Source organism: Hippopotamus amphibius, chromosome 14 (assembly GCF_030028045.1).
Source record: "Hippopotamus amphibius kiboko isolate mHipAmp2 chromosome 14, mHipAmp2.hap2, whole genome shotgun sequence".
Classification (NCBI taxonomy): domain Eukaryota; kingdom Metazoa; phylum Chordata; class Mammalia; order Artiodactyla; family Hippopotamidae; genus Hippopotamus; species Hippopotamus amphibius.
In genome coordinates, this window is record NC_080199.1 from 79,164,078 (window position 1) to 79,176,274 (window position 12,197).

At 48.7% G+C, this 12,197-nt stretch overlaps 2 protein-coding genes across 10 annotated transcripts in view; both read left to right on the plus strand.

Annotated features, from left to right (window-relative positions):
* The window catches only part of MICU2 (mitochondrial calcium uptake 2), a 79,432-nt gene extending 74,737 nt beyond the window's left edge, over window positions 1–4,695 (plus strand). Inside the window, exons 10-12 of one of the 2 annotated variants that reach the window (XR_009049034.1) lie at window positions 346–505; window positions 1,898–2,006; window positions 2,406–2,445. Coding sequence is in view for 1 of the 2 variants with exons in the window: in XM_057707644.1 (XP_057563627.1) it covers window positions 1,898–2,006; window positions 2,406–2,563; window positions 4,077–4,181 (372 nt within the window). In the remaining variant the exon portion in view is untranslated. Of the gene's footprint in view, window positions 1–345; window positions 506–1,897; window positions 2,007–2,405; window positions 2,564–4,076 lie in introns of those variants that run through there. The other variant, XM_057707644.1, reaches the window with a different exon arrangement.
* Window positions 4,696–10,665: 5,970 nt separating this feature from the next.
* Window positions 10,666–12,197, plus strand: part of ZDHHC20 (zinc finger DHHC-type palmitoyltransferase 20) — a 68,309-nt gene continuing 66,777 nt past the window's right edge. For 2 of the 8 annotated variants that reach the window (XM_057706988.1, XM_057706991.1), the window contains exon 1: window positions 10,666–10,955. In XM_057706988.1, coding sequence (XP_057562971.1) covers window positions 10,838–10,955 — 118 coding nt within the window. In that variant the 5' untranslated portion in view covers window positions 10,666–10,837. Of the gene's footprint in view, window positions 10,956–11,124; window positions 11,370–11,739; window positions 11,803–12,197 lie in introns of those variants that run through there. The other 6 variants (XR_009048938.1, XM_057706986.1, XM_057706989.1 and 3 more) reach the window with 4 other exon arrangements.

Below are 12,197 nucleotides of genomic sequence, written 5' to 3' on the forward strand. Positions count from 1 at the left end.
TTGATTGATTTTTGGCTGCTTTGGGTCTTTGTTGCTGTGCACGGGCTTCTCTTGTTGCAGAGCACGAACTCTAGGTGCATGGGCTCAGTAGTTGTGTCTCGTGGGCTCTAGAATGCAGGCTCAGTAGTTGTGGCACACGGGCTTAGTTGCTCCGTGGCATGTGGGATCTTCCTGGACCAGGGATGGAACCCGTGTCCCCTGCATTGGCAGGCGGATTCTTAAACACTGTGCCAGCAGGGAAGTCCCGAGCCTGGATTTTTTATGACAGACAGTAGGCAAGGCTGCCCTCTGCTCCAAGGGAGACAGTGTCTCTGTTCAAGGCTGTTCACTCTACCAACGTCCTAGAAAGACCGTCTGGAGCAGAAAGGTGGTTGGGGCCTCTGTTTGCAAGATGTGCAGAAACGCGGAAGACCCATGGAGGACTGCCTCCCAGCAACAAGTCATCTGACAGCCCCGCGGACACCGGGGCCGAGGACAGAGAGGACACAGGAAGAGAAGTCCACAGGTGACTGACGAACACAGAAGTGCAGAGTGTTTAACTTCACTCACAGTTACAGCCGTGCAGGTTCCAGCATTGACAACGAACCATTTCTCACCAGCAGTAAAGCTAGAATCAGAAAGGTTGCCCCGGCCTGCTGTGAGATCATGATGTAGAGAAACAGCCAGTCTTTTATTCGTGCTGACGAGAGAGTAAGGGTGGGGTGTAGACACGTGTGTCGAGGATGTGTCCGTCGCAGACAACAGGTGTGTTTGCGTGTTTGATATGAGGAGGACATTTCTAGAAAGACACAGAAAGGAACTGAAGGGGTGAAAGAGAAAAAAAGACTTTTCATTTTTTAACTTATTGAACTGTTACAGTTTTTTTACCATGTATACATATTGCCTCTTCAAGAAATTAAATTTTAAAAAATAAAAATTAGATAAATTCACAAAAGCTGAAAGCAGTGAAATTTGAATCGACCTCACATGTTCAGAGGGCACAGTCCCAAAGGTGTCTGTGAAGAGAAAGTTTTTCAGGTAGGGAAGAATCTACTTTCAGAATAAGAATTTTCATACTTTTTTTTTTCCAGTGGAAAAACTAGGTTTTTTAACTTACTTTTTGTTTAAGTGCATAGGTTTTAAAATCAGATGGACCAAGGCTCATGTCCTGACTGTTCTGTTCAGTAGCCCTTAGACAAGGAACTTCACCCCTGAGAGGCCCCTGCCTGAGGCTTAGCGAGGCCAGAACTGTGCACAGAGGAAAGGGCAGGTCCATCTCACTCCAGAGCCCCGTGCTGAGAGCACAGGGGCAGGAGGGCAAGGAGGCGGCCACGTAACAGGATGTGCTAGTCTGCTCGGGCTGCCGCAGACCAGGGGGCTTAAATAGCAGCTGGAAGTGGTTGGGTGCCAGCATGGTCAGTGTCTGGTTAGCTGCTCACACTCGGACGAGAGGCCCGGTGCTCGTCCTCTTCTCATCAGGACACCAGTCCTGTCATATCAGGGCCCACCCCTAAGGCCTCACTTAGCCTTAATGACTTCTGTCAAGGCCCCCCTCCAAGCACAGCCACACCGGGGGTTAAGGCTTCAGGTAGGACTTTTGAGGAGACACAGTGGGGCTGTAACACAGGCCCCCAGCCTACACACTCACCACCACAGGGCCCCCAGCCGTGCACTCACGTGCGCACAGTGCTCAGTCTGCACAGTCACGCCCGGGGGCCTGCACTTAATCTCTTGGGGTTCCTCTTAATCTCTAAAATCTACAGTTCTGTTGTTATTCTGCATCTCAGATTTTTCAGTAGACTTGCTTAGAAAGATGTAAGTTCACAGACTCTATGATAGAAAAGAGGACTCACTGTTATGTTCATAAAATTATGTATTTACAAAACTGTAATGAAAACTCACTTTGTTATTTTATTAGAGCATTAGTTTGGATGAGTTCAAGTCATTTTGTCATTTTGCGACCCACCTGGAAGACTTCGCTATTGCCATGCAGATGTTTAGTTTGGCACATCGTCCTGTCAGACTAGGTAAGTTACATGGATCACTTAATTTTTATAAACAGTATCACTCTGTTCTTCAGCTGGCTGATACCAGTCAAGGGACCACAATTGATTGGCCTTTCAATGAATTCAATGTGGTTATTCTAGATTTACATTTTATTTACAATTACTTTTTTGCTTTTACTTTCTTATTTTTCCCCTGAGAAGGAAAAGGAAATCTTTAAGTATCTGTGTTTGAAACTTTGATTAAACAGCCTGCTGACATTTCTCAGCCACATTCATTATTTGAACACATTCTTGATGAGTATTTTGTTCTTGTTTTACTTCACAAATGATAGTATATAGATTTGTTACTTCTCAAGTAATAAAAATTTAGACTTAGACTATTTTACGTGGTTGATAAGTATTTATGTTTTCTCCTTTTAGCGGAATTTAAGAGAGCTGTGAAAGTAGCAACTGGACGGGAGCTCTCCACCAACATTTTGGACACCGTCTTCAAGATCTTTGACTTGGATGGTGATGAATGTCTCAGTCATGAAGAGTTTCTTGGGGTGTTAAAGAACAGGATGCATCGAGGTTTATGGGTAACAGCTTTTGAGTTTTTAAATAGTTACATGTTTATATGTAGTTACATGAATGGAAGTAAACCTAGAATTTGAGCAAGTATACAGTCTTAAATGAAGTTTTCATCTTTTAAAGAGATTATAAGCTATAGTTACAACACTGAGGTATCTCCTACAGATGGGATCCACCATTTTTCTTTGTTTTCTTTTTTTAAAATATCTGAATCAGGAAGCACTATTTAGAAATCACAGCTTAGAATTTTACTTTGGGCTTTGCAGGTAGACACCTAGACTCAAACCCCATCCCTATCACGTATTAACTGCCAGATCTTGCAAAGCCACTTAATTTTTCTGAGCCTCAGATTCCTCATCTGTAACAACGAGAATAATAGAATCTACCAGAAAGAATCACAATGTAATCACTACCACTTAATGTAGTGGCTGAGACACCTGAAGTAAATGTCAGCTGTTAGCATTATGCTCTCAGATTCACACCTTGGTCTATAACTGAGGGACAAATCAAACTCCAAAGATTGTTTAGGTTAGAATCTGCTAGACACACTCACAAACACCGTCCGCAGGTTGAAAGCAGGGTTCTGGGAAGTGATGAGCAGGTAATGAGTCCAGAAGAAGGCAGGAAGGAAAACAGGAGGGAGACTGCGGTGGGGTCACGTAGGCAGAGCTGCTCACTTACCGCTTAGAAGAGCACATTCATTTTCCTGCCACACACGTTAGGGAAAATGCACAAATACGATTTCCACTGGCAGATGTGACTTACAGGCGTGTGGTTATCCAGCACCTCTTAGTTAATCATCACATTCCCGGAAGTTAAACCAGCCTTTCCAGTTAACAGTCTGACACCTCCAGCAGCCTCTTTGCCATTTCTCAAAACATATTAAAGAGAAGAGTTTCAAATCAGTGTTAGGAAAAGGACACAAATGTAATCTGAAATTGACTTTTGCTTCCATTTGGTGAATTTCCAGCAATGCTGAGCATTTGATCACCAGGAGCCAAATGTTTTCTAACCTTCGCTTTCACGTTTAACGGAGAGAAATAATAACCATGCAGTACTTGTGTGAATTATTTCTGCCTAAGGCTTCTCATCAAGTATACTATGACCTCTGGTTTCTTTCTTTTTAATTTTAGCCAAGATTAAATCAAAGTTTTAGGCTTATAATTTTTGTTCCACATAGCTAAGTGAAGTTCACCAGAAAGCCAGAAACATTATAAAATATTATAAAAGGAAAACATTATGAAATTATTACATTTTAAAACCAGCATATGAAAAAAGTCACCTGAAGTCTTTGTTACCTTCTTAGGGAGGAACCTCCATTCTCTGGTTACCGTGAGGACACCCTCACCTCACATCCACTTCTCAGCTCCTGCCTCCACGTTCCAGGCTGCTGCAGCCACCTTCACAGCGTCATCACCTCCAGTCCTTTCTGGAGGAACGTGGGAAGCGTGTAGCAGCACGTACACGTGAACGGGTTTAACTTGCAGACAGTGACCCTTAATTTTCATTCTTGGTTAACAGGTGCCGCAGCAGCTCAGTGTACAAGAATACTGGAAATGTGTGAAAAAAGAAAGCATTAAAGGAGTGAAAGAAGTCTGGAAACAAGCAGGAAGAGGTCTTTTATAGAAAAAGATAATGTGGGAATTATATTACTCCAAGTGTCAGAATTGGGGATTTCTTAAAGTACTAGATGTTCATCTTAAATCTTCATTGATTTTCTTTGTAATATAAAGATGCCTCGTATTCGCCTTCTGATTCAGTAATTGCTTAGTAATATTCCATTACAGAACTTCGTAAAAAGAAAAAGTATTCTTTTACGAAAACAGACAGTGGGTTCTGTTGGAAGGCCTAGGATTGAAGTAACGCCCTGACTTTGATAAGATGGAAAAGCTAGTCATACACCCATGTCTCAGACACAGCAGCACAGCACGTTCTCTGCAGCAGTCAGCAGGGGCACAGGATACAGGCCAGGACCAGTTGTGCACGTCCTGATGCTCCTGGTTGGGCACACCAAGTCGGAACATGCTGTGCCTTACATCTCACAGGCTGCTTGTGTATTTATTCCAGTGACCTGTATGTTAGTCGTCTTTAAAATAATATGTAAATTTCAATATTCTATCTGGAAACAGAATAAAGTATTTATAAACATAAAATTACTGAGGTGCATTTTGTTTCATATGTACTATTTAAAACTACATTTTTAAAAAACGTAAATACTCTCATTTCTTGCCAACCTCGTTAGTTTATATTCTTAAAAACCAGTGTGTTGAACTTCCCTGGTGGTGCAGTGGTTGAGAAGCCACCTGCCAATGCAGCAGACACGGGTTCGATCCCTGGTCCGGGAAGATCCCACGTGCCACGGAGCAACTAAGCCCATGCGCCTAGACCCCATGCTCTGCAACAAGAGAAGCCACCGCAACAAAGAATAGCCCCCACTCACTACAACTAGAGAAAGCAGGTTGCAGCAACAAAGACCCAACACAACCAAAAATGAGTAAATAAATTTATAATAACAACAAAAACGCAAAACCAGTGTGATTGGGAGAATCTTGATCACATGATAAGGATCTCTTGGGATATATTGCTTTATGGGTGAATTTTAAAATGGTGCTAGGGACTTCCCTGGTGGCGCAGTGGTTAGGAATCTGCCTGCAATGTAGGGGACATGGGTTCAATCCCTGGTCTGGGAAGATCCCACATGCCGCCAAGCATCTAAGCCCATGTGCCACAACTACTGAGCCCACATGCTGCAACCACTGAAGCCCACGAGCCTAGAGCCCATGTGCTGCAACAAGAGAAGCCACCGCAATGAGAAGCCTACGCGCCACAACAAAGAGTAGCCCCTGCTCACCATAACTAGAGAAAGCCTGCACACAGCAACAAAGACCCAACGCAGCCAAAAAGAAAAAGGGTATTGGGAATTAATTGGCATTAAATATGAAATGGCATATTTTAAATATGGCAAATAAAAATTATTTTTTAATATGCTTCTCAAGAATAGTGCAAATATTTAAAACCTGTTCCACTCTCTGGATAAATAGCTGATTCCAAGACAGGGGCAGGCAACCTTGAAAACATTGTGCTGAGTAAACTAAGCCAGACACACAGGACTAGTGTTGTATGATTCCACTTATGTAGGTCCCTGGAGTAGGCACCTTCACAGAGACAGAGAGTGGACTGGGAGTTCCCAGGGGCTGGGAAGAAGGGGGGATGCGGGATTGTTGCTTGATGGTTACAGAATTTTGGTTTGAGATGATGGAAAATTATGGAAACGCATGGTGGTGGTGTCTGCACAACACTTAATCATTGCCATTGAATTGTGCACTTAAAATGGTTAAAATGGCAACTTGTGTGTATTTTTAATGTAATTTTTTAAAATCAGTAATTAATACACCAGTAGGTGTTGAATTGTTTATGTGGGTGAACTGTATGGTATGTGAATTCTACCTTAAAGAAGCTATTTTAAAAAACATAATGTATGATAGGGACAAAGTTAACCAGTGGGTGGTAGGTTGAGAATAAGTATCTGGAAATGTCAAAAGCAAAGAAGGTTCCACATCTAGGTCTTGGTTCTCCACCAAGTGAGACCTAATGTCCTCTCCCCACCGCCACCATTTAAAAAAAACATTTTGTAATGCCCTTATACCATCCTGAAATGAATTTATATGTAACATAATCTTACATATTTTTAATAATGTAAAGCACTAACTTTTTAATATATAATAAAATAACTATGTTCAGACACTACTGTATCTGAAGACGTAGCAGAGCTCGCACCACGGTTCCGTCTGCTCCGTCTGTGTCTGTGTAGCACTTCCATGCTCTCTGGCTGCGCGGGGGCCCAGAGCAGGACCAGGGAGGGCTGCCTGGCTGTGGCTGGGAAGGGGTCCACCCCGACCAATCACGTGTGCCCTGAAGGGTGGGGTCTGTAAGAGCTTGCAGCCTCCTTGACCCCCCAGGGTTTGAGGGGATCAAACGAGGTGGCTTATTAAAAAGGGGTTGCTGCTCCCAGGGCGTGCCAGGGTGGGTCCTTCCTCCCCACGTGGGGAGTCTAACGGCTAAGACCACTTCGGGGGTCTCTAGGAGCACGCAGGGCTGTGACTCAGAGGATCAGGGTCAGAGGGACAAGTTTCAGGGGAACTTTCAAGAAGTCAGCTGCCCACTGAGGATTTTTAAAGAAATTTCCCCTATCTTCCCTGGGGAAGAACAAAGCAAATAGCAAAATCAGAGTTTGATGCTGAGAAGGAAACAGAGAAGTAGACAAAGGCAGCACAGGGCAGATGGGAGCTGCCTCAAAACGCTGGAGGTGTGCTGATGCCAGTAGCATCCCAGTGCTGTGGAATAAATAAGACAAAGATGAGATGCGGGGAGAAGACAAGGAAGTAGCCTGGCAGCTCCTTTAAAATAAAAGAACTGCAACACAGATGTTCCACAAGGTGGCACTCTCGCTTTTCCAAAATAGTTTATCTTCCTTGAGCACCAAGCGTGATCTTTTAACAGAAAAACCAAGCAAATACCCCCCAAATTACAGAATATTTCAAAAATGACTGACTTGAGCACCGTAGGAGACTTTGGCCGGACACACCCTTAGCTAGATATCCACCAGATCTTAGAGAAGTGTACTCAGTGCACCACTGTTGTGACCATTCACGTGCAGTCTGTGTTTGGTTATGTTCGGGGAGGAAGGAAGCTGTCTTTGGAATCTGCAGGTGACAAGCTGTAATCTGGGTGGGCTATTTCTTCAGCAGCATCAGTATCAAATTCCTGCTGAACCTGCTCTATCCAGTGCACTCTGCCGGGTGCTGGTCTTCCTTGTGTGCGAGCCTTCTTTCCTAGAGGATGAAATGGGAGAAGTTATTCTGCTCATAACATTTATAATACCGGATTTACATAATATTTAGACAGTCAGTATTGGGAGGAAATAGAATTAATAACTCCTTTATGGTTTACAGAATGTCATAACAATCTCCCCAATGACAAAATTTTATGATCCAAAGAGGATTGAAGGAATTTTCATTGCAGCCTCATTTCCAATCATACCAATTTGGAACTAGCCTAAATGTCCAGCACCAAGAAAGTGGATACATAAATGCTGCGAGAACTGTACAACGGAATTCCAGGCCGCGGTGAAGGTGATGAATGCATCAAATCAGTTCTCTGATTCTGCTGGTTGCGGAGCTGTTGTCTCTGTTCCAACCCCTCCCCCCATACACTTCCTGCCTTGTGATGCTGGGACGGGCTGTGCTCCCATCTGCTCTTGTCCTGCCCATGTCCCCAGGGCCCCAGCCTGCACCCTCGCAGCACTTGGTACCAGTCTCCTGTTGTTCTGGTTGCTGTGAACGTTTTGGCACTCCCAAAACCAGCTGTGTCCTCTTGGAGAACCAGCACCGCTGGCAGGCTTCCCTCCCTGAGCAGCACGAGGCCTTTCCTTCAAGCTTCTGGATCCTAACACACTGCCCCTCTTCTCTCTGTGCCCCGGCCTCAGGGGTGGGGCTCTTCCTGCAGGTGTTTCCTCTGTCAGACCTCAGTCCCCTTTACTGTCTGGTTCTCTAATACCTGTTTAACCACGTCCTTGTATTAAATTTTCTCTGTTGAAATACTTAATGTGGATCCTGACTGATAAAATGACCATATTCCAAGAACTGTACATACACAAGGTAGACATATATTCATACTAGTATATATACACTGATAGGTTTAGGTTCATGTATACATACAAGTACATATATACATATTTTCAATTGTGGGAAAACTGGTAAAAATCAGTCTGTAGTTTAAAGTGTTGTATCCATGTTAATTTCTTAGTTTTGATAAATACATTGTGGTTTTGTAAGATGTTAACTCAGGGAGGCTGAGTGAAGGCTATAGAGTAACTCTCTCTACTATCTTAAAAACTCTTTTGCAAACTTAAAATTGTTTCCAAATGAAACGATTAAAAAGGAAAAGAGGGGAAAACCCACCATAAACTGTAACCCGTCTCTCTAATGGATGGAGTGTTTCTGATGTTTAAGGGATGGGTAGTGGGAATGTTCTACATTCAGCAAAGTCATGGTCGGCGGAGAAGTTGGTCCTGTGACACTGGAACCCAATTCCTTAGCAGCCAGGCAAGGACAGGGATTCAGGGAAGGCCCCCCCACCGAGGCAGAGATGGGCCAGGTCTGAGGGAGGGGTGTGAGATGCGGGGGGGCGGGGGGGGCCGGTTCTTGGCATCTTCCGCATAGTAATCCCTTGTCAGATACATGATTTGCAAATGTTCCTCCCCTTCCATCGGTTCCCTTTTCACTTCACCTTTGCTCGTAAGTGATCATTTCTCTGGCTGTAAAATGTAGCGATATTAATTACTTTCTCTCAGCACTGAAAATACTAGTTTGTTTTCTGGCATCTGTTACCACTGAAAGGAAGTCAGCTGCCAGTCTAATTGGTGTTCCTTTGGTATTGTGATTTCTCTCTCTCGAATCTTAAAAATCCTAAAGATTTTCCTCTAAGTGTTTATAGCTTCACTACTCTGTGCGTAGGTTTTAAGGACTCATGTCTTTCTTCACTTCTGGAATAGTCTCATACTTAATCTCCTCAGAATTTGTTTCTTCCACGCTGCTCTCGCCCTCTTTTTCTGGAACACTCATGATAAACGCATGCTGACGTTGACCAACGTGTCTTCCACGCTTTTCATGTTTAAAAAGTATTCTCTGTGCTGTGGTCTGGATGAATTAGCACCATCTTCCGACTTGCTAACTCCTTCTTCTCCAGGGTCCGGATTAGAATCTGTCTCTTGAGAGTTTTTAATTTGACAATATTTTAATATTCTGACATTTCTAAATGGTTATGTTTAAAATCCACCCGTTCTTTCCCCGTTTTTTTTATTATTTCGTTTGTTTCAAAATGTTTGGTTCTTTTTAGATGAAAAAAAATTTTTTCATTTACCTCTTTGGGCATGCCATATACTGTTTTTTAAATTTTACTTTCTGGCCACGCCACACACCTAGGCCACGGCAGTGAAAGTGCTGGATCTGAATCACTAGACCACCAGGGAACGCACACCAAATACTGTTCTTAAGAGCCTTTGTAAGGCTGTTTCATAAAATGATCTTGAGTGAATTCAAGTTCTTTTTTTTGGAGGGGGGGGCGTGCCACACGACACACGAGATCCCAGTTCCCCAACCAGGGATCCAACCCACAGCCCCTGCATTCTTTCTTCGTATTAGACTTTTCTGTGTGTTCTGGAGCTGCGGTTTCACTCTAAATGTAGGAGCTTGCGGGGCCTCTTCCCTCTTCGCCCTTTCCATGGGGACAGCCGCACGGCTTCGGAGCCCCCGTGTCGCGGCTGCACAGCTGCCCCCCGCTGCCCTCACGGCTCCGCAGCCCCGGCCCAGGGCAGGGCCGGCCACGGCAGGGGCTGGACGCGGGTGCGGGGCCGCGTGCGTCCTCCGGCGCCGCCGAAAGCCGCGACGCTGCGGGAAGACGCGGCCGGACCCCTCGCGCGAACGGAGGCACCTGTCCGGGGCCCGTGAGGCGGGCGCCGCCCACCCGCGGGGAGCGAAGACCGCGCCCCCCCCCCCCCACGAAGGCCCCTCCCGGAGGCCCAGGCCGCGCGCGCTCCCTGCACACGCGTGACACTCGCAGGCCACTGTCCCGCGAGGTACACACAAACCCTGGAAACCTCGGCAGTCTCCGTGGGGCGGCCAGGCGGCTGCTCCGCGCGCACAGCGCGCCCTCAGAGTCGCGTTTCCCAGCCACCGGGCGGGCGGCACGGCTCCCGCCTCCGAAAGCGCAGCGCTTCCGCCTGAAACCCGAGCGCCTGATTTCAGAGCGCGGGGACCCTGAGGCCGAGGCTCCGTCCGCCCCACCAGCCTCCGGGAGGCCCCGCCCCGCTCCCGCCCCCCTTCCGCCGCCCGCCGCTCCCGCCCCTTCCGCCGCACGCCCGGCGGGCCACGCCCCCGGCCGCCCCAGAGAGGGCCCCGTCCTGTGGGCCCCGCCCCCACGGCTCGGAGACCCCGCCCCCGGCGCGGCCGGCGCGGACGCAATGCGGGGCGGGGGCGGGGCCGGGCGCGACGCGGGGCGGGGCCGGGCGCGACACTGGGCGGGGCCGGGCGGGGCGGGGCGGGGCGGGGTCGCGGCGGAGGCGGGGGCGAGGCGCCGAGCCGCGGGGAGCGCTTTAGTCGCCGCCGCCTTCTCCGCTGCCTCCGCCGCCTTCTCCGCTGCCTCCGCCGCCTCCGCCGCCTCAGCGGGGGGTCTGGCGCGCGCCGCCGCCCCGGGCCGCTGGGTGGCGCGGCCGCCGGCGGAACATGGCGCCGTGTACGTTGTGGCGCTGCTGCCAGCGCACCGTGGGCTGGGTGCCGGTGCTCTTCATCAGCTTCGTGGTCGCCTGGTCCTACTACGCGTACGTGGTGGAGCTGTGCGTGTGTGAGTACCGCGCGGGCCGGCCGCGCAGACGCCGGGCGCTGCCGAGGCGGGGCGCGCGGCCGCGGGCCCGGCCTCTGCGGCCCGGCCGCTCGCCGAGCTGACGCGGCCCCGCCGCTCGGCTCTGCCCTCCGGGGGGCTCGGGGCCGGAGGCTCGGGGCCGCGGGGCGTGGGAGGAGAGGCCCCGTGGGCGCCCGGCGCGGCGGGTGGGAGGCGCCGCGGGGGCTCGCGAGGTGCGAGGGCGGGCTTTTGAATGACAACGTCCACCGCTGAGCAAGGAATCGTCAGGAAATCTGTCCCTGCCGATAGGCCCTGAGGAGGTCAGGTGTGGACTCCGTTTCCAGATAACGAGGGCGTTCGTCCGCTGAAGGCGATTGTTTAGTTTCGTCCTCTTGGATCCCAGAATGTTTGCCGGACGTGAGTTAGGTGTTTCTTCAGGCTGCCTCCGGAAAGTGAGAATGGTAGCCGACTCTCCTCAGCTTGCGATGATCCTTCACCTTTCTGGGTTTTCCCCCTGAGCGCACCGCGCGGCCTGCGGGGTCTTGGCTGCGTGACCGCGGGTGGAAGCCGCGCCGCCTGCGGGGGGAGCGCGCAGTCCCAACCCCCGGACCGCCGGGGCATTGCCCTGCCGTGTTTACCGTGAAGTGGGCATGGGTTCCGCAAGTTGCGCTAATCTTATTTAGTTCTATCAGAAGGTTGCTCCCTGCCTCTTTCTAGTTCCACAGCGGCTTTAAAGTAAAGGTTCTGAAGCTTTCCTTGAAGATGTGCGTTGTTGTCGAAGCTGCGCACGTAACCTGTAGATGGTTACCATACACATCCGAAGGTGGCATCACCCGTGAAGGGACAGGACGTGAGTGTGTGCTCGTGGGGGTGCAGGGAACGTTTCATCGTCCTCTGCTTTAATCCTCTCGGCGTCTCTGAGCATAGGTGTCTCTGCGGATGGAGGAAAAGAGACAGGTCCCTTGGTTGGTCACACAGTTGTTGAGTGGCTATGGGGATGCCACCCACATCTCTCCACTCTGCATATAACTTTCAGGGAGCCAGGAGGGTCACTGGAACGGTAGTTGTTTGGTCCATAATGGGGAATTGGGCGGGGCTGAGTGGTTGCCCTTTTAGGAGCTCAGTTAGGCTTTAGGCCCACCCACCCTTTGGAAATCACACCCCAGGATTTCATGAAGTTAAAACATTCTGCGATAATTAAGGCCCAGTGCTCGGCAGAATTTTAAAATAGTGGTGAAAGGGCTT